This window comes from Cygnus olor, chromosome 2 (assembly GCF_009769625.2).
Source record: "Cygnus olor isolate bCygOlo1 chromosome 2, bCygOlo1.pri.v2, whole genome shotgun sequence".
Taxonomy (NCBI): domain Eukaryota; kingdom Metazoa; phylum Chordata; class Aves; order Anseriformes; family Anatidae; genus Cygnus; species Cygnus olor.
Genome location: NC_049170.1, coordinates 34258290 through 34279176, shown reverse-complemented (window position 1 = coordinate 34279176; position 20887 = coordinate 34258290). Strand labels below are relative to the sequence as shown.

Below are 20887 nucleotides of genomic sequence, written 5' to 3'. Positions count from 1 at the left end.
TTGGGGCACCTCAGGGCAGGGGCTCCGGCTGTAGTTTGGTGTAAAAAAGCTGCAGCTGGCTGGAAACTAGGGGGGTAAAAATACGCTTATTTTTACTGGGGGTAAAAATACACTTACCCCACCTCCTGAAGATGCGAGCATTTACACTGACGCATAAAAAAATATACAAAAGAATTACTGTTCTGTTTTTCCCTCACAAAGTGATGATAATAACAATGGTAATAAAACTTAAAAGGCATAATCTTGTTATTCAAACACTTGTAGTGATAAAAGCTTTAGTTTTAAATAAATTCAACTCTACAGGGCTGAAGGTGTTCACTATGAGGCCACGGTATCTGGATGTGTCTTACAATGTATAGTTTGCTTTCTTTACAGTCCCTTCAGGAACTGGTATTTTTTAGCCTTAGTTTCATCTCAGAAATACTTTTAGTAAGAAAAGAATGTTAAATCTGATGAATCTCTTAATTGTGTGCTATAAGAAGTGTTCAGCAAATAGGGGGAGGACAAACAAAGCAAGCTGTTTGAAACGGTACTTCATTTTTAAGTCATTTTTAAACAAACTTGCTACCCAACTAATGTTTCTGTTTCTCTTGATGGCGTGTTTGAAAATGTCGTTTTTAAAGATCATGTACATTTATGTTTGATGTCATTCTTTGATGTTATTTCTCCAAAGGGGATGCCTGAAACCTATCCATATTAGAATCATAGAATCATAGAATATCGCAAGTTGGAAAGGACCCACCAGGATCATTGAGTCCGACTCCAGGCCCCACACAGGTCTACCCAAAAATTCCGACCATATGACTAAGAGCACATATGCTGACATTCACAAATCTGTTGTTTGTCGGCTGTTCTTGCGTTTGATGGACATGAAGATCGTTTTTGTCCTGATCTCTTCTGAAACTGGGTTCCACAGCCATCGTGTGGTTGTTAAGGAAGTTTCACCACTTCTCAGGTTCGTGGTGCCATTGTTCTAAGTACACTCGAACAGCAACAGCAAACACTGCTGAATAAGCAGTAATAATAAGTAATACCAGATATACATAAGTAAACTAAGACTAAGGCAAATCCATATCTGTTTTCTGGTGGTAGGTACTGTTTTGATCAGTAATTAGACAACTCATCAAGTTACCTATTTGACTGTCTCTTTCCGAGATAAAGAAAAAGTACTCTCTAGATGTTTTATTAGATGGTTTATTTGTCAATACGGCAGTTAAACGTTCATTTGTGTAAAACAAAAGACGTATGGAAGGGAAGTTACAGTTGAAAAGGCAAAATCGAATTATAAAAATTTAATATTCTGACATTATAGCAAAAGGAAGATAGTGTATGCTATACTGTATACTTGGGTGGAAGATGAAAAAAGTTCTTTATCTGAAAGCTGGTTTCTATACAAAAGCCTAAGATGTCTCTGAGCTCCCAAAATGCAGTGTTCTACAGAAACAAGATGCTTTCTGCATATAGCTTAGGTCAGCCACGTGCATCATCACTAATCCTGTGCGTTATAACTGTGATAGACATCAGTTTTTTCATGCTTCATTACAGATTTTCTTAAGCTTTTGACTAAACCCCTGTCCTGCAACAAGTCAGAGTCAGACATCACAGGGGTCATAACATTCTGACAGTTTTTGTAGGAACTGGTCTCTGTTTAAGTCAGAGAATTATTTTAGATGCCCAGTTATGGTTAGATAAAAGCTTGTTATACATAAGGAAGACAGAATGAAACCAAACATGGTGCTTTTAATAAAATGTCTGAAATGGCCACAAAAGAATTAAAACAATTGGAGAATATGGAAACAAAAGAAGAAAAGAGGTCGTTGAATTTTATAGCTAAAGACCTATTCTCAGAGGTATGTCACAATCTGTATTTTTTATATCCTCAAGTTGTGTCTATGCACTCTGGGGAAGTGCTAATGAAGACTACATTCAGATTGTAAATGACAAGCATTAGACAGGTCCACGAAGATACCAGGAAATCTGTTTACGCTTTTTATTGCCTCAGTAACCAAGAACAATATGTATCAGAGAGGTTCCAAGATACAGTAAATAAGCTAAATATATTGAAATATAGCTCTTCAAAGAATTCAGTTTTTAGAACAGGATTGTGTAAAGGCATTTGCCCCTAGCTGAAAGTTAATTTCATTTTGATTAAAAACTTTAATGTTAACAATAAGGCACTTATGAAAAACAAATTGTTTAAAGCATTTTTTTGGTCTGCTTTCTCATCTCAGTTAATCTTCTTAGCAACCTCTTTCCTACCACAAATAAGATGTTCTCCTTTTCATATCATCCAGTGACCCAGACTTCAGCAGTTTGCTTCTAGTCTTCCTCTACGAAACGCCACAAAGCAGACTTACAAGAACATACAGCTAGAAGACCGTGTCACTTCAGAAAGGCTTCCATGTAAGTTTTGTTAACGCAGAATTGCAGGTACAGTGAACAAGTCAACACGTTTTGATTTTTTGCAGAACTTTACAGTTTCTAGGCTGGATCATTCAAAAGCAAAAACTGGAGCATAGTGTTTTATTTACATTTAGGGGTTTTCATTTATTTGAGTAAGCGTTCGAAGAGAAGGGATGAAGGGGCAAACAGAAATTAGCGTTTCTTTAAAAGTAAAAAGTTTCAGCAGGAACAGCCAAGCAGATGGGCCTTGTCTGTCATGGCAATGTTTTGTTCCACAGACATAACCTGTACCTGTCCACCTGTAGCTTGCTTTCCAGCAAAGGCATGTCTCTCACTAAGGTGGTAAACAGCTGTACTGGACTGTGTATTTAAGGCCAAATATTTACAATTGTTTATTTTCTTTGTTTAGTAATCTTTTTTTCCCCCCCTGCAGGTTATGGATCTGATTAGTTTTGCAGGTAGTTAACCCAGAAGTAAGAAAACACAGATGGAGGGGGGGATTAGTTATTTAGAAAACTATACCCTAGATCACAAACAAGAACAGCAAGTGCTCAAAACTACCTAATTGTTTTCTAAAAAGGACTATTTTAATATTTCTAATTGCACCAAGCCCCCAAAAGTTACCAACCAATCTACGTGTGTTCTCCCCTTACCCCTTGTTTTTATAACGAAAACAAACCAAAAACCCAAAACATCAAGGTACAGTTCAGATATGAGTCCTGTACGTAATCTAATAGTGTCAGACTAAAGGTTTAAACAATGCCTGGTTTGGTTTTCAAGAGAGGATTTCTCTCAGTGCTCCTAGGGAAGAAAATGGCTTTGAAATTGCTGAAGTAAGCACTTAGTCCCTCCTGGTTCTCTGCTTGTCCTGCGCTTCTCTCAATAGGTTTGTATTGTTTGTATCTCCTGCAAGAGAAAGAATGTGTACAGTTAGTTGCTGGAAGACATTTAAACAAAGATCCAGATTTAGCGTGCAACCAGCACATAAGAGAATTAATCGTGTTCATAGCATGTATTCTTTTTCCTCCTTCCCCCTTAAATCCAAAAATAATATTAGGTAGTTGTGACTAAGGCCTGGTTAATGAGAAGGCTCTGTTGCACAGACAAGTACTGTTGCTCTGTGGAAGTGTTTCTTTCTCATCACTGGCTCTTAGGGCTGAGCATGCTCTTGACTCAGGAGTCTCAGTGCAGTCTTAAAGTTTCATGAGAAATGTCCAAGCTAGAAATGCAGTAATACATGCTTCTTTGAACCACTTTCCTGCAGCCTAGTATCCTTTTTTCCAAACAATCTGTCAATTATTTAATGAAGTATTTTGATGACTGATTCTTAATCTGTCAGTCATTCACAAACAGTACTTTTGTAAGAATCACAGAATTGTAGGGGTTGGAAGGGACCTTGAGAGATCATCGGGTCCAACCCCACTGCCAAAGCAGGTTCCTTAGGGCAGGCTGCCCAGGTAGGCGTCCAGACGGGCCTTGAATATCTCCAGAGAAGGAGACTCCACAACCTCCCTGGGCAGCCTGTTCCAGTGCTCCGTCACCCTCACCGTGAAGAAGTTCTTTCGCATGTTGGTGTGGAACTTCTTGTGATCCATTTTGTGGCCATTGCCCCTTGTCCTGTCCCCACAAACCACTGAAAAGAGGTTGGCCAAATCCCTCTGTCTTCCATACCTCAGCTATTTATACACATTGATGAGATCCCCTCTCAGAGCTAAGAGTTTTAACGCTAAATTAAATTTATATTTGTTAGGTTTTAATGCATGTATAAATCACATCATGCAGTTTGAATTTGCTTACTGCATACATGCAGTTCACAGGCTGCCTTTTATTACTAATTTTTCTAATATTTACATGTTTTCTGATGGTTTTGTGGCTTACGCCAGTAATCTCATTTTCTTGAATATTTGCTAGAACACTTGTGAACAGCAATAAAAAAAGAAAAAAAAATATAACTAACACAAACTCAAGCTGTAGGTTTTATTAATTTAAACTAATATTCTTGTCAGTTCGTTGAACTATTTTTAATCTTAGCAACTAGCAACTTACTTGTAAAGGACAAAAGCCCCAACAGCGGCAAACACTGCCAACAAACCAAGGAAGATGAAGACACCTTTTGTTGTTCCTGAGGATGATCCTAGAGTTCAGAAATAGTTTGATTAAATGTTAGCCTTGTTGTTACAGTAAGATAGACTTTCTAAAGAAAATGTCATTTTAATTTGATTGCTGCAAAGATTGAAGCACACTTAATACTTCTAATATCGGAATGCAAGCTCAGCATTGGAGGTCAGTGACTTTGGCAGGCGGTGGTGCTTTCACAGCCTGATCACTTTAACTCTCAGTACCAGCAGGCTGTGACTTGGGCTTTCGTTTTGCATGAGCCGTGCTCCAGAGGCACAGTGGCCCTTCCAGCATGGAGGGGAACTGAGTCTCTTGCTGGCATCCCACGAGGTGGTGCTAATTTGCTCCTTGCCAATCGCCTTGACCATTTGCACCAATAAGCTGTGATGGAAGAATCAACTTCTGCTTATTCTTAGGGGCGATAGCCGGGGGAAAGGAAAAGGGAATAAAAATTGAGTTTCTTAAATATTCTTCATCTTTGTTTCAGCCCCACATGCTAAGATAGCAAAGCATGGCTGAGAACCTGATTAACCCAGGCTCGTTTGCCTTATTCAAGAGGCGAGGGCTTTGCTTTTTTAACATTCTCAGTTCTGGGAAATTAACTTTGGGCTCTACCTGTCATTGAGCTCTGCCTTCTGGTTTGTCATTAACCATTTCACTCATATCTACTCCTAATTCACTGTATATGATGGAAGAAGAATGTGAATGATTACAAGTACATTTTTTAAAATTTGTGTTAAATATCTTAATTTTCCAGTCCGCAGGCTGTACTTCAACCTATTTATTGAGTTTGCTGAGATGGATACATGTTGTTGGTCCTCACATTACTAACAGTGTTTATGCAGTGGAGTAACCTAGAAGTGCGTGTTGGTTCACCTTTCCAGTGTATTAATTTATAATTGATATCTGTGAAAATCAAGATACCAGATCAGGATTTACCATTTATTTGTTACATGTGCCTCATGCATTTTTCAGTTTGTTGATAAAATATTTGTGAAGGCTTGACCTCATTCCCAGTTTACACAATATTTTTGATGAGAGTGCAGGGATTTACATTATTTTATTAATAAGGTAGATCTTTGAATTAGTTTGCAAAGGAACACACATTGATGGGACAGGTCTAAGTCATAGGACTGCAACCCTTTCAGCAGCAGTTTAAGCAGGTTAAGAGCTGATGTTTTGTGCAACGCCTGCATAACTCAGGCACAGTCCTGCTAAACTTCAAGGGACAGGTGTTCAGGTATTCTCAGGCACCAAATTATAGGATTTTCAGAAATTCATAAATACTTGCCTTCCCTTGAAATGAGTGGAAAATCGTGGCACATGGGAAATGGTTGGAAACGCCAGATGGGCTCCTATGGAAGGTGATTCACAGCAGCAACCTCTCTTAGATCCTAATTCTGCTATGATTATAGCTGAAGTCCCAAAATACAACTTAGCTTTTCTTCCTGGAGGAAGCCTAGGGAGACAGTCTTCTGGGGCTAAATTTAGCCTCTGTGAATAAAGTTTTGAAAAATCCTATACTGCATGCTTATTTTCATCTTCAGGAGCCTAAATACATTTAGAGGTCAGGAATTGTGTCTTAGTCACCATGAACTGATTTAGGTACAGCTAATTTTATACCTAGATAAAATAAAAGCAGCCAAAAATACTGTGACAAATGCCCGCAAAGGGTCAGTCTCTTGGCTGATGCTAATTAAAGCGTTCAGAAGAATCACTAAGACATTGTAGTGGGAGGTCAGAAGGGGAATGGGGTGGGAGCAGAGAGACAGCATGATCATTTGGGGTTCTGCTTGAGACCAAGTTTAATACCTGGCTCTGTCAAAGACTGCTTGGGTAGTTATGAGCAAGACACAGTTATAGTCAGCTGAACAAAAGTAAACCTTCTGTTCTGAAATAGCTGCCCTGGGCACACTTTGTAGTCAGTGAATGACACAGGCCTTTCCAGAACCTGATTCATCTTATCCTAAAGTAGAAATAGAAACCTGGTCAAGATCAATGGGCTACAGAGAGGGCTCAGGGCAGCTAGCTCAGCTGTAGGCTTTTATTCTCTTTCAAGTGAGCTGAATTCTGCTCGTAGTTTCTCCTATTTCTCCGTGTGCAGAGTAGACTGGCATGTCCCTCAGCTACTTTTCTGCCCAATAGGGTAGAAAAAATAAACTACAGCTTAAGAACACTATATTTTGTGATGCTGAAGGGTTTGTACGGTTGCTGTACTCTTTAGGTTGTACACATAAATTAAATCAAGTTCTAACATCTAAGATTCCCGTAGGGAAGGAGTTGTCTCTTACCGTTGTATGGACTCTCACATAAGATGGCACAATCTCAGCTGAGGCCTCGAGGCATGCTAAAACCCCTACATACCTTCCTGTGTTCTCCCCCCAGCAGAGAAATGACCACGAGGAGAAGCTATTCACAGACAACCCACATCAGCTCTGTGCAGACTCACCTCCGTTCACAGAAATGAGCGCGCTGGCAAGGGCTTGACTTGTGTCGTCCCCCAAGGTGATGTTTATGCAGTACGTCCCAGGTTCGTCAAAAGCTCTCCTTACGGTGAGTAAGCATTCATCAGTGATGACGATGGGGTCACATACCACACCCTGAGACACCTGACATGTGGGGTCAGAAACTGCTGTACAGACATCTGTGGGGAGACTGGGGTGGGAAGACAGAATGCATCACATCTGTGAAGTCCTATTAGGCCGGCTTATAGACACATTGCATGATGCACCAGTATTATGCTGGTGCCTGGTTACTCAAGTCAGTGATACTGTAGTGATTTAAGAACAAGGTAGTAATATGTTATCTGTACTTTATACATACCTATGTATTTTATATATACACACGTGGATTTTATATAAAATACATCTATAAAATTGTCCGCTTTTTTCCATATTTAGCATTTTATTGTGATCACAGAAAAAAATGCCTCAAATCAGCTTATAAAGTTTGTTACCTTTAATGCATCATTTAATTCATCATTATGAAAGGAATGTGGATTCTTATGTGTAGAATCATGTGCTGACAAAGTGAACACTAACTTAAGAAAGGTTAATTGTTTTGTGGTTGTGTTGCCAAGACAATTCTCGTAGTTCTCAGTCCTCTCAACTCAAATGCTCTTCCAGAAGCCAGGGATAGTAGTGCAACATTTTCCTCTCCAAGAAATTGCTTGGACACACCCATTTACTCTAAGTGTCAAAAAATCATGGCCAAAAAGAAAGGGTTTCCTTCCAATTTCGGTTGACTGCTTCCAATTTCACAGTGAGTGCTGAAATCTTGTCTTTGCCAGGAAAATATAGAATTACTTCTCCTCAGTATCTAGTTCTCTTACTTTTACTTAGGCCTGCCATTTGTTCTGAATCCTAAGAGCCTGGCAATAACCTCTGTTGACATAGTTTACAAATGAGACTTGCATTATCTTTAGTTCCAGTCAAGAAATAGAAACACTGCGGTTCCCAGCTTTAGTTCATTCAGCTGCATCTAAGTGCAGACAGTGTTCCAGCACCTAATTATTTTTAAAGAGGGAAGATGATTGACAATTTCATTTACACACTTACCTCCCTTGGCAGGTAACAACAAAGTCAACCAGTGAATTTTCAGCTTGACTTTCTGTCATCTGGATGCTTGTCATCTGAATAATATTTACCTCAAGGATTCCCTCTGGGAGAGGAAACAGATGTCAACTGTAGGACACATGACAAGCCTGTGTGTACAGAACCTCAAGTGTTTGGCTGATGCTCAGGTCAAGTCTTGTTTTCCATAACCTTCTCCCTCCCTTAGCACTCATTTTGAAGGGTTTGAAAGCTGTGAAATGTTCCAGTGCTTTCCCTGGGAGGTTGCTCCTTTCTGCTCCACTTTATTTTTCTTTTATGAATGGTTAGTTATTGCTTTTACAAAATCACCTCCGCTTCCCATTAACCACAACTTCTGTGCATGCCAAGGTCTACTCAACCTAATGTGACCCCTCAGGCCTGTGTGTTTGGGGTATGCCAGTTTCTGAGGCTGGTGATACAGAAAAGAATGTTATGTCTCACATCCCCACCAGCCCTTTCCCAGCCCAAGTGCCTGGAAACCCACGTGTATCATAGGGGCAACTATCAGCAGGCATCCAGACCAAGGCTCAGACTCACGTGTCTGAAACCAACGCACCGTAACCTCTGCTACTGACCTGACCTGGCAGAGTATGTACAGAAGCCAAAGTAAGCCAGTTAGCTATGTGCACATTAATCTTTTAAAATGTCAGCTATGTCCAAGAGAAGGATCTTACTTTGGGTCTCACTAATCTGATAAATGTGTGGCCTAAATAAACACCATCTTTACCATACATATAGTACATTATTAGCCCCATTTTGCTCCAGGTATTGACTTGTGTCCTTACCTACAATGGAGATACCAGCTGTATAGTATCCATATCTGTAAATATGGCAACCTCCATCAGGATTGTCTTCCATTGTCTCAACAGTGGCAGAAGACGTTGAATTAGAAGATGCTTCAGTCATTACTGTTGAGTTGAGGGAGGAAAAATAGCTTTACAATGAGTTCTGCTTACAGGTATTCTGAACATGCCTATATCCTTCAACTGCATTCAAGTCATATGTCATGGATTATTTTGCTTTACAGTTATGCAGTAATATATTTATCTGTATGGGGTCATTGTAAGAGAACACGTGGTGAGCTGTGCTGTAGAACCCTGGAGTAGCCTGGATAGTCTCTGCGCTAGTTACCTGTCTCTGTGAAGTAAAAGTGAGACTGCAAGGTTTGGTATAATTAAACACTTCTTTAAAACTTCCACATCAATAATGGAATAAATCCAAATGCCAATAAAAGCTTTAAAATGCTCTCTTTAAAAGTAGGTATTTTTCCCTTGCTCTACATTAGAGCTAGTAGGGAAGTAGTGAAAATTCTGTCTTTCATTTTCCATTCTCACTTAACATTTCATTAAAAAAATAAAATTATGAAATTTGAAAAATATAGTCAGATTTACAATTTAATAGTGCTGCTGTTCTAACTACCCAGCCTTAAACTGCAGTCCTTTTGCAAACCTCAATAAAACTTTGAGATGATAAACCAGTACTGAACATAATGAAAGTTATTCTGAAATGCAGTAGTGCATAAATGTAAAGTGGAAGAGCCATTCTGGGTTAATGCCATCTGAAAATCACATATTTTTAAATATGAGGACGATTTTTCTAGTTCACTTCAATCTCATTTAATTTGGGTTGGAAGTTAACGCAAACTAGAAAGGAACTGGCTATAAAAGTGTTCTGAAATACCTCTTTCTCAGTTAAAATTTGCATCTTACCTCAGAAGATGTCTCTGAGTAGGCAAGAGTGAAACCACTTGATCTGGCAAAGCAGAGGGTAAAAAACCAAATGTGTATATGCTGGGTCCATCTGGAGACCCCTTTATGCCGTCACTGTGGTGGTATAGCTAGATTTAGTGTAAGCGATAATTAGGCTTATAAAGGCGTACATGATGTCTATGTGTTTATTGATTCTGTCTTTAAACCAATCTATAGACAGTTTGCAGAGCTTCGCAGAGCTGCTGATAGCACTGCGCATTGACAAACTCTTACCTGCTGAGGTGGGCAGTGGTGGGGTAGGTGTTACTGGCCTGCAAGGTACAGGTATAATAGCTTGGACGGTTAAATTCAGAGTGAAGTTTCCTTGCAGAGCATAGGTGTGAGATGTGGTGGCACTGCTTGCTACAAATAAGCCACTTCCATCTCCAAAGTTCCACTTGTAGGAAATGGCAGAATTATTTAGGTAGTAGCTGGGATCATGGATCTTCACATCAAATGTGATTGGTGAGTCTTTGATAAAAATGGAGTCTGAGATGTTGCGGTCATGTTTTTGGGACATACTCACAAATATTGGAATCTTTTCTGCCAGAAAAAAAAAAGGAAGAAAAATAAAGCATATATATCTGGCTGCAAACAACAAACAGCTCCAAAGCTTCTGAACAGCAAGAGTCAGAATGTGAGACATTAATATTTTTTACATGGGTTTCCACTTTAGTTTGATTTACTGATCTGGCAAGTTAATGTTAGTGGGAAACAGGTACCCAAAAAAAGTATGGGAACAAATAAGGAATCACAGGCATCTGCGGAAGACCATGTTTCCTCTAGTAAATCATTCTTCATTACAACGTAGAGGTGTCACGACTGAGATAGGTACAAACATAAATTACATTATTCAAGGCAATTTACCAGATATTTCACATTTGTATTAAAAACCTTTCTCAGCCTTCTTTTCATGCCAGATGATGTTTGTGCTGAATTCTTATAACACCTAAACAACAAATGCCCCCAGTATTTTATCAGTTTATTTCAGCACACTCACCCGTTACAACATAAATGGCACTTGCTCTTGCAATTGGAATGTATGTTGAGTGCCCTCTCCTGTAAATGGATACTGCCATTACGTGTTTGCCAAGAGTCATATTTGCTGTGTTGACTGAAAAAATCGCTGAAGATCGTCCAATTGTTTGATAGTACTGACCTGAAACAGAACACAAACTTGTAATATGTTTTCTCCTTAAGGCTAGCTACGAGAAATTGTTTTTTGAAGACTTATATCTCTGTGAATCTTAGATTGTCTAAATCAAAATGTATAGTTCAGGATTGTCTTTCAGTTATCTGGCAAGTGTTTTTGGAGCACTTTTTCAATGTGTTTACTCCCATTATTTCTCTGTGTTTTTTCAAAGGTGTCAGATGTCCCAGATTTCACTGGTCTAAGAAAGGGCATTTGCCAAGGCATCTACATCTTTCCAAAGAAATTGTGTTATGTTATTAGGATTATGTAGTGGATGGTATTACCTGTTAGGCATTTTAAGTCGTCTTGTATTTGTTTGCCTTCAGTGTAGCAAAAAGATATAATGCCTCTTGCTTCACACCCCAGAACCCTTTGTATACATTTATTCATTTTTCTTCATGTCGGCAGATTGAGGTAGGTGTCACCTCTCTGTAAAACTAGGGACATTATTACTTGCGCTGATACTAATGATAATACTGATTTTCTCAACCTAAATTGGGATACTAAGATTCAGTATGTGGCCAATGTCAGGAATAGCTCAGCCATTACATACCCACAGCTGGAAAATCAGCATCTGTGACCAGAACAGTATGACACAGTCAATGACAATTTTCACCTTGCCAGAGTCAAGATGTGCTGTACCATTAAATTGATCTGAACATATACAGCTCTGTGTTCTCTCTTAAATTTAAGAGTCTGAAGTGGCAGTGGCTGGTCAATAAGTCATCTGACTGACCTGCTTAGACCCTCTGTTTTACTAGAAAAGTATCCTGAGTACTATGGAAAGGAAATTATTTTTCTTCAGTGGTAGTGCTGTGAATGCAGACTTGAAGATCTGGCAATACATGTTTTCCAAATCTAGCAGAAGATAATAGAGCAATTGGTGGCCTCTCTGGAAAGTGGGGAATGAATTCAGTCTCCGCTAAAGAAGTGTGGAATCTTGTTAAGGACTTTTAACGAAATATACTAGTAAAATGAGCTGATGTACAGAATGAATGTAAGCTTTGCAGCATCAGCCACACTGAGGTATGTTGCGGTACTAACCGAATGTATGAAACAGGTAGACAAAGTTCCTTCTTCTCCAGCCGGGATGATGAGGGAAAGGCCTCCCATCTGGGAATACGTTATGGCTGTGGTTGCTTGTGCAGTTTTCCCAGCCACAGCTGTCAATCCATTCAGTCCAGTTGTAGACATACTGATCCTGGGAAGCTGGGGAATCTAAATGTAGAAACAGGACGTGTTCCTAGTCAACTGAGAATTGTGCAGTAAATGAGGAAACAGGAGGCAGACACCCCAGGTTACAGCAAAGTTTCTGCACTTAAGCAGCAGGGTAAGTGGGATATTTTTAGACTGACATTCAGTTCTTCCAAGACTGTACTTTTTTTTTTTTTTTTTTTTTTTTTTTAGTGTAAACACCACATTTTTCTTGCTTGGAACTGTTTTGTTTAGAGGATTAAAAATTTAGTGTCATGGGCCAGACACAATTTAAGTTGCTTGTCCAAAAATTTCTGTCAGCTGCACACAATTGTAGTGTTTCACTGGAACTAGTGAGTTTGCCCCGGCATTTGGCAAGCAGAATTTTAAATTTTAAGTAGAAATGGCAGCTGTGGAATCACTGTGAGGAAGTAACTTATTTTGTTTTGTCAAAAAAAATTTCTATGGCACCTTTAAATAACTTAGACATGAATTTCAGTTCCTTTCTGAATAATAAAAAGACAGTTTCCTTCCTCAAACTGCACAACAGACATTAAGTAGAGAATGGGTATCAACAGTTAACAAAACATTAGATGGTGAAAAAGTAGAACATAGGCTGAAAAAAATGTTGATATGCCTTGAAATGAAACTTACTGGCAGCTTCAAACATTGAAGTCATTATGTTTTTGGTTTTTTTGTTTTGTTTTTTTCCTCATGGAACATATAAATAAGGTAAAAAAGGCGATTCGCTGATGAAGAGATTGCTTGTTTTTAAAATGATTTATTTATTTTTCTTCTTGTTTCCAATTCTTAAAATGGGGGAATGTGAGACTTACACTTTCTTGCGAGTTTTTCAAGATACAAAAGATTGTTAGTGAGTTCTACAATTTGCAATTGAAACAAACAAACAAACAAAAGAACTCAGTTCTATAAATTGACGGTTTTACAAATTTTGGCAAAAACAGTGTGACTGAGTGATCAGTTGAACCTGTACTCACCCAGGGACTGTGCAACCTTGTGTTTGAGCTGAAAAGCAGTACCGGTTTAGTTAGGAAGCCAAATTAAAGCCAATTTAAAGTATTTTGGGAAGCCAATTTTATGCTCAAGACAAATCTCCTTAAATTACTTGGTCATTATATGTAACAGGTGCAGAATGCTAAAAATACTACAGCGATCTTCTGAGGAAGGAAAAAGGTATGACACCGGCTAGAAACTAGTGTAGTTATCAGTTAAAAGCACCGTGACTGTTCACGATTTCAAAGATTTATGGTGCTTTCACACCAGTACCATAGTGAGACACGTGTACAGTGCATGCAGATTGCCATTACTTGCCCGGGGTACAGTTTCTCTGGTAGATAATGTTGCCATCGTTATCTTCTTCCTGGCACTTGGGAAACTGGAGAGTCACAACAAAGGTCACATTGGATCCTACCAGTGCTGGGCTATCAGTGACCAGTTTGGCTGTCACCCTTCCTCCTGTAAAAAACAAAATTGGTCTTCACAGCATTAATGGATGCATCAGAGCAGCAGCTACCTTCAGCTGTGCACCCTTTACATTAGAAATGCTTTATTTATTCCTCCTTTATTTCCAAGGGAATTTGTGCTCCTAAGTCATTTGTGCTCTCATCAAAGTCCCAATTTAGAACAATGGGGATTCATCATTTTCCCCCACATAACTTACTGATCTGTCATTCATTTCCTTCTTAGAGCTAAGAATGAGCTTTTTACCCATGGAGTTGATAGATTCCAAAGGAGAATATTTGTATTTCTCTCCAGCTGTTAGACCTCAGCTGAGAGCAGATGATAATAAACAGGCTCTCCACAGAAGCTCTTAAACTGAAGCCCACAGTACCCTACTGAGGTAGAAGTTGAAGTTACATATCCTGCAGGGCATGTTTCAAAGAAAGGGTTATCCTAGAGCCCTGGCCATCAATACGTCTTAATAAGTATTCATGTCTGAGGCTATGAGCTATGGGAAAGCATTTACTGTAACAACTCACTATTCTGCTTCTTCAGACAGTGTTCCGGTAATGGCATCAATCCCAATTGTCTCTACTTTGCTCTTGCTTGCAGCAGCTATGAATATTGCACTTATGAAAAACGCACTGCAGCACCCGCACTCTCCAGTGAAGTGGATTTTATGGCCAATTTTCTCAGTGTCTTTGAACTGCATATGTGCAATTACCTTTCCAGCAGTCCTTCCACCTGGGATCATCTTCCTCCCAGAAAGGATAAAGTTTTTCATTCCATTTATTTTGATCACTAGACCAGCCTTGTAGCTGCTTGTAGGATGCAACAGGAGGAGTTCTTCTGTTGCTCAGCACATCTTGAAACCCTAGATAGAAAAGCAAACATGCAATGGGCTAGTACGTTCCCTCCTGCCCTATAAAGCATTGTGCCCGTGCTGAACAGCCGTCTCATTGTGGCTGTATTTTTGTACTGATGAGAAAACTCTTTGCCAGTGGAAAGTTACAGAGTTTTGTCACTGCAGCTCTGAACATTTAAATCAGCTACAACCAGCACAAAGATGATTCTGCTACTGACAGACTGACATTTTTCTGCTTGCACTATTGCAGGCTCCCCAGAGGAAGAATGCAAAGTTTTACAACATTTTGACCATATCAGAGCAATAATTGTTCTTATGAATGGAGATAACCATGCAACAGTCAGGCCAGTTGTAAAGAGGCTGCCTGATTGCTATTGCTGACTGCTTTGTGCTTGACTGGTAATAAATCTGTGACTGAAAGGGTAGCAGGCTAAATTCACTGTGTGTCTGTGTTGTGCTCTAGTGGAAGTTATGCTGGGAATGAGTTTTGACCCAGTGAGGCTTCTCTGGTGAGCTGGCTGGTGGTTTGGGTGGGAGGGGTGGAACCAATCGTAACAGAAGCTGGCATTTCCAGAAAAGGAAATTCAGAGCTGAGTAGTAAATTCAATGTGTTTGTAATATAACAACAAAAACATATTAGCTCCATGCCTATTACTTTAAAATGGCTCAGATTAAATAACTTTAATAACCTCTTTCTTCTCATATTACTACAAATGATGGACTCAAACTTTTCCCAGGCCTTCGAGGATCCCTCTTTCTGTCACAATGGGAAGTGAAATAAATATCCAAGTAACCTGTAGGAACAAGTCAAACACTGGAGGATGCCACAGATGTTTATAAACCGGCTCATAGGCAGAGTTCCATTAAAGCCTGGAGGCTTTAAACAACTCTGTCATGTTAATCAGGTAACTGCTGGGTGTGCCATTCTACCACAACATCAAGGGAGTTACTTCTCGTGACTTTTAAAGTTCCCAGATGCTGGATGCTTCTGAGATTTATTCACAAATGCAACAAAGAGCTGGTTGATTTCAAGGAAAATGCAGAGACCTATAAAGAAGGACAGGAATGGCCCTGTGTGGTGTTACAAAACCAACTGTGTTGAAGTTTCTCCCACTTTTGCGAAAGGTGCAGAGCAGGTGCAGCCAGTCTAAGCACGGTCTTTATGGGCATGTGACTGCTAATTTTACTGCAAGGAAGAGCCAGAGAAACGGCACTGAAGAAGAGGCAGGAGCTGTTTTCTCTTGGCGTTTTATCACCCAGAGAAATTTCTGCTGGGCAGGACTTCCCTTGTCCAGGCCCATCTCAGTGGTCACTCTGAAGTGATGCTGGTAGCTTTCTCCCTAGTCTCTTGAGGTTTGAGGACTGATTGGTCAGAGGAAAAGGGCAAATTTTACAGATTTTATGAGACATAATCTCCCATACTCTTTTTCCCTACAGGAACTCCTCACAGTCTCACTTAGACCACTTGGATCAAGACTTTCCTGAAGAGTTAATATATTTTGATGTGAGCAGAGCATAACATCATGACTGGTATTTACTCAGTGGCCTGTATCACATGCTCTATTATTTTCAGTCTTGGTCAGAAACAGAGTTGGGTAATACTGTCCTCCAGAAACTTTTCTCAGGGGAAAAAAAACAACAGATTAGAGACTATAAAAATATTTCACAAAGGCTTATCAAGCTTAATTGCATTTTATGTCAAGAAATTAATTTCATCTTATTTGAAAGTAAGTAGTCAGGGATTTTTTTCCTAATTTTTCCCATTCTCTTTGATTTTATCTAAAAATTATTTAATGATTAAAATGTTTTGATTTTGTCAGTTCAAAACGTTTCAATCATTGTTTTTTTTCTCCCAAGTATTCAATTTATCAAAAAGAGCTGGAACACTTTTAATTTTATAAATGCTTTTAATTTTGAATTTTGAATAACTATCTTTGAATTCAGAAGTCATTTTCTTTCAGTCCAGCTTTAGTAATAACTGTGGTCACTGCTTCTAAATCACAAGCTCCTTAGGCATTTCTGTGCCTCCCTGATGTGCTTTGTTTATTTCAATCAAATATAAAGCATTTCACAAGCTTCAGGACAAGACAAAGGCATTTTTAAGATAAGCAAATACTTTAGCTGAAGATTTTCCATTGCTAAATCTAAAGGAATGAAAAGCTGTAATGTATTTCTTCTTTAACAAAAAACAAAACAAACAAACAAACAAAAAAAACCCACCAACCTAAAAAAAAATCCAACCCAAAGCACTCAAGAACAGATGTTGGTCATAATATAAAATTAGAGTGATTCAGTTCAAAATAGACAGTAATAATACAATCTAAGGAAATGATTTCTGTAATAGTTTTGTTGAGGTGATCATAGGAGAAAAGATCTTAACTCTGATGGACTTTCTTCTTTCTCATTCTGGTTTTCATTTTAGTGAAAAATATAGAAAAGAAGTTCAGCATTTCCTGTGATGGTGTGTTAGCCATGAAAGACAGAAAGTGAATGTTAGAATAGCAATAAAAAGATGACATCGTTAAAGAGCAGAATGGAAAAAGGCTGATGTTATGGCTAAGCTAAGACAGAAAATAATGTAAACTTTCTAAAGTTGCACGTAGGAACATAATAAAGCAGGACAGAAGAGAATTTGAGAAACAACTTGCAAAAACATAAAATCTACTAATTAAACTTTTTAAAACACGAAAGTAGGAGAAAGCTTGCCGGCAAGTCTGTAGGGCCAATAGATGATATAGATACAGAAGAAGCATTCAAGGAAAATAAAGTGATGGCACAGAAATAAAATACATTAGTTTACATTTTCATTCACAAAGGAGGAGCCTGAGAGACTTCTGTGCCAGAGTTTTTCTTTACGATGATGGAGAATCTCTCTCGAAATGAAGTGTTGGCACAAAAAAGAATTATAGAAGAAATTAACAAACAAAAGAGTTGTCTAGATCAGGTGGCTCAAAAGGTGTGGAAGTTATTCAAGAGTGAAGTAAATGAGCTGCTAACCACAGCATGTAAAGTCTTGCTTAAAACTGCTTCAGTGGCTGTGAAACAAAAGTTGGCAACTGCGATGACAGTTTTTAAAAACATTTCCAGGGAAGATCTAGAGGATTACAAAACGTGTGATACTTGAATTGGACAAGCTGGTAGAAACAGCAGTGAAGAACAGAATTAGCAGATACAGAGGATTAATATTATATTCCGTAAAAGGAGCACGTTCCTCACAGATATATTCAAGTTTTGCAGAGGGAGCCAGAGGGCACTTAGCCTGTTTGTTACAGTCTGCCTGAGTTCCAGACAGCATTTGGTGAGGCCCCTTGCTAAAGGCGCATAAAGGAACTAAGTTGCCATGGGACAAGAAGGATTTCACATGAGTAAATGATTGCTTAGGATATATGAGCCAAAAGCTGTGAACAAGTGGCCAGTTTCCTCCATTGTTGAAATAATTTTAAATGTTAATCATCTGGAAAACAGGTAAACAGTGAAGTTCTTTAATCTGCCAAAGACAGCATGATAGAGTAGGAGAGAGGAGGACTGGATGAGACTCAATGACTCAACAATATAACAAAATGAAATTCAGCATGGTTAAATGTAACTTTAGGTAAAGTTAAAGAATGAGAGGCTCTAAACGAGCTATTGCCACTCAGAAATGAGATCTTGTAGCTTTACAGTTTTGAATGCAGTGCTCGGGAATAGTTGAAAACCTAGGAAAAGGTTAAAGAATGGAGATCAGAACGTCTTTACAGCATTGTATAATTCCATGTGTGCTCATGTCTTGAATACCGTATGCTGCTCTGTTCTCTGCAGCTCAAGCAGGGTGTAAAGAACTAAAAAATTACAGAGAAAGGTGGCAAGGATGCTGCAAAGGGATGGAATTGTTTCCGTATGAGGAACAGCTAAACAGACCATGTCTTGAGCCTAGAGAAGAGGTGACAGAGGAGAATACAAAAACAGAATCAAGAACAACATGGTGAAAGAAGCAATTTTTCACTGTTTCTGAAAGTACAAAAGTTAAGGAGAATCAAATGAAACCAGCAGGTTATAGGTTCTAAGCACACACATACACAAAAGAAAAAAAAAGATATTTCTTCATGCAAGGCACAGTTAAACTGTGAAATTTCTTGCTGGCAGGATGTTGCGTGTGCTCAAAATTTACATGGGTTACAGCCAAAACCTGAGTGCACAAACTGGCAGAAGAGAAGTCCATTAAAAACTGTTAAATACAGTGGCTCTACATCTGACTGAGGAAGTTCTGGTGCTATAAATCACTGGAGGCTGGGAAAGTATCCTCGGTAAATACCGTTATACACTTGTCCAGTTCTACATCCATGACTGTTCCGCACTGGAGGCAGGTGCAAGGCTAGCGGTATGCTCAGCCTCAGCTCTTTCTTCAGTTTCTTTCTCAGAGATGCTGGAACTTGACCCTAAATTCCCATTTCTGGGTTCCTAGCACCAAGCTCAGTGAGTCAGCCTAAGACTGTAAACCAAGCTGGGAGTCCGGGAAGAAGGCAAGGACCAGCCCAGTGCCCGTCCACCGCAGCTGGAAGGTCCAGCTCCTTGACTGGGCTCCTTGAGGTTCAGGATGCAGAGGTCTGGTGGCCTCTCCCAGCAACAGCTGAGCAGACTATGAACAATCCTCTCTGCCTCTTTGGCCACGCTTGAACTGAGGAATTATTGTTAGAAATTGAGGAAATTAACCAAGGCTCCAGTCAACTCTGAGTATCTGCGTAGCGCAGCCAGGAGACAACCGGACAGCTCTTGGCATTTCTCTACAGCCAGTACAGCTGCAGGAACCACCACGCTTGCAAGGAGCAGCAGGTTTTACAGCACAGTCTCAGGACAGGAGAGAGGAAAGGGATGAAGGAAGCACTCACGTGTGGCGGCTGTACACAGCACCACTTCGGCCAGGAGCAGGAATCCGAGGTGGCAGCAAACCCCGCTCATGGTGTGAGGGATCGTACGTCGGGTCGGTGCGCACGGAGGAGCGGAGGGCGCCCAGCTCCTGCACGCAGCAACTCCGTCGGTCTCCGCTGAGAAGTGAGAATAGAGTTTCTCCACTGCACAGCTCTCCAATTAAATGAAGGGCCCCAGGACTCATCATGTGATGGAATTAAGCAGAGATGCATGATTTTGTCTTCAGCTTCTTTCAGCTCATGTGCTTATGACTCACTCCCTTTGCTTTCAGCATTCCCTGGGATTTCTGAGAGACCTGTTTAGAGCCACACCATTTACCTTGCAGGCATTTTTATACTAGTTTTATAGTATGATCAATTTTTGTACTTAATTTGTTTTTAAATTAGGACCATTTATTTCCAGAAATCCAAATTAACTCTCACCCTAGCCTGATTTGCTAGTGTTACTGCAACAGCTCATTGCATTTGATGGGCCCATCACTACTTAAACATGTTTCTCTTCCCACATGCTGGGCAACAACTGCAAACTAAATGGAGACTGGCGGATTCTAGCATTTCCCTGGACGTGGCTCCTGATCAGAAATGATCCTTAAGGAAAAAAATATTTAAAAGGTTTGGTTAGTGGGCACATGCATATACCACCGTGCCACAGCTGTGCGATATGACATGCCCACAACTAGAGGTATGATCACAGACTGTGTAGTGATGGCCAGTCAATATCTAGGTCACAAGGTGCCGTGACCAAAGCACTGACAAGCACTTCATTGTAGCGTGTGGTGTCCAGAGATAAATTAAAAGTAGACTTTACTGTACAACCTAATAACAAGGTGTCGCCAGAGGCTGAAGAGGAGGAGGGTAATACTTTCAAACACTGCACTTATGGTCCAAATTCAGGTTCAACATGCTTCATCAGCCTAGACACCTTCCCCAGGTGGTCTTCCATAGGCAATGCAACCACTGAATTTTGTTGCGGTCCTGGCAGCCTCATGAAGTTTCTTGCTTTTGTTTGCAGCAGAAAAGAAGCTTTGATGAGACAAGGCATAGAATCAAATACAGTCCTCAAGACAGGAGTTCAACAGTGGTTTCAGTGATCCCAAATATCACTGGCAAGTGAGACGCTGTTTAGCCAGAAACAGCAGCAAGCTGGGCAACACTAAACCATTTTTATATTGGGCAAGGCAGGTGGAAGTCTGTAAATCCAACATACTGTAAACAAAATGAAAAGATTGCCCAATGGGAGGGGACTTTACAACTATGACTTTTTTTAAAATATTTTTATTTATTCTTAGTATCTTTCTTTTTTTTTTTCCTAGCATTTTCTATTAACTGTAAGTTATTGTCACTACCTGGAGCACCCCAGCCAGCATTTTTTCTCAGAAACACGGATTCTGATGCCCTGTCCTCTTAAA

The 20887-nt window shown here is 39.7% G+C and overlaps 1 protein-coding gene across 2 annotated transcripts; it reads right to left on the bottom strand.

Annotated features, from left to right (window-relative positions):
• Positions 1-1178: 1178 nt before the first annotated feature.
• Positions 1179-19718, bottom strand: GPNMB (glycoprotein nmb). Of its 2 annotated transcripts, XM_040546704.1 has the most exons (11): positions 19440-19716; positions 14434-14583; positions 13581-13724; positions 12099-12272; positions 10863-11021; positions 10097-10405; positions 8900-9022; positions 8079-8181; positions 6971-7176; positions 4450-4537; positions 1179-3309 (listed from the first exon to the last, which is right to left on the bottom strand). In XM_040546704.1, exons 1-11 carry the CDS (start codon positions 19507-19509, stop codon positions 3156-3158), a joined length of 1680 nt encoding a protein of 559 aa, XP_040402638.1. In that variant the 5' UTR covers positions 19510-19716; the 3' UTR covers positions 1179-3155. The 2 variants fall into 2 exon arrangements, with proteins under 2 accessions (XP_040402638.1, XP_040402639.1); XM_040546705.1 differs by lacking the exon at positions 14434-14583 and having other exon boundaries at positions 19440-19718.
• Positions 19719-20887: the final 1169 nt, after the last annotated feature.

Coding starts and splice junctions, on each gene's coding strand:
- GPNMB (XM_040546704.1), bottom strand. CDS start 19,509: ATGAGCGGGGTTTGCTGCCACCTCGGATTCCTGCTCCTGGCCGAAGTG. Junction 14,584..19,439: donor GCTGTGTACAGCCGCCACAC/GTGAGTGCTTCC, acceptor TTTTCTATCTAG/GGTTTCAAGATGTGCTGAGC. Junction 4,538..6,970: donor GCTCATTTCTGTGAACGGAG/GTGAGTCTGCAC, acceptor TCTGAACTCTAG/GATCATCCTCAGGAACAACA.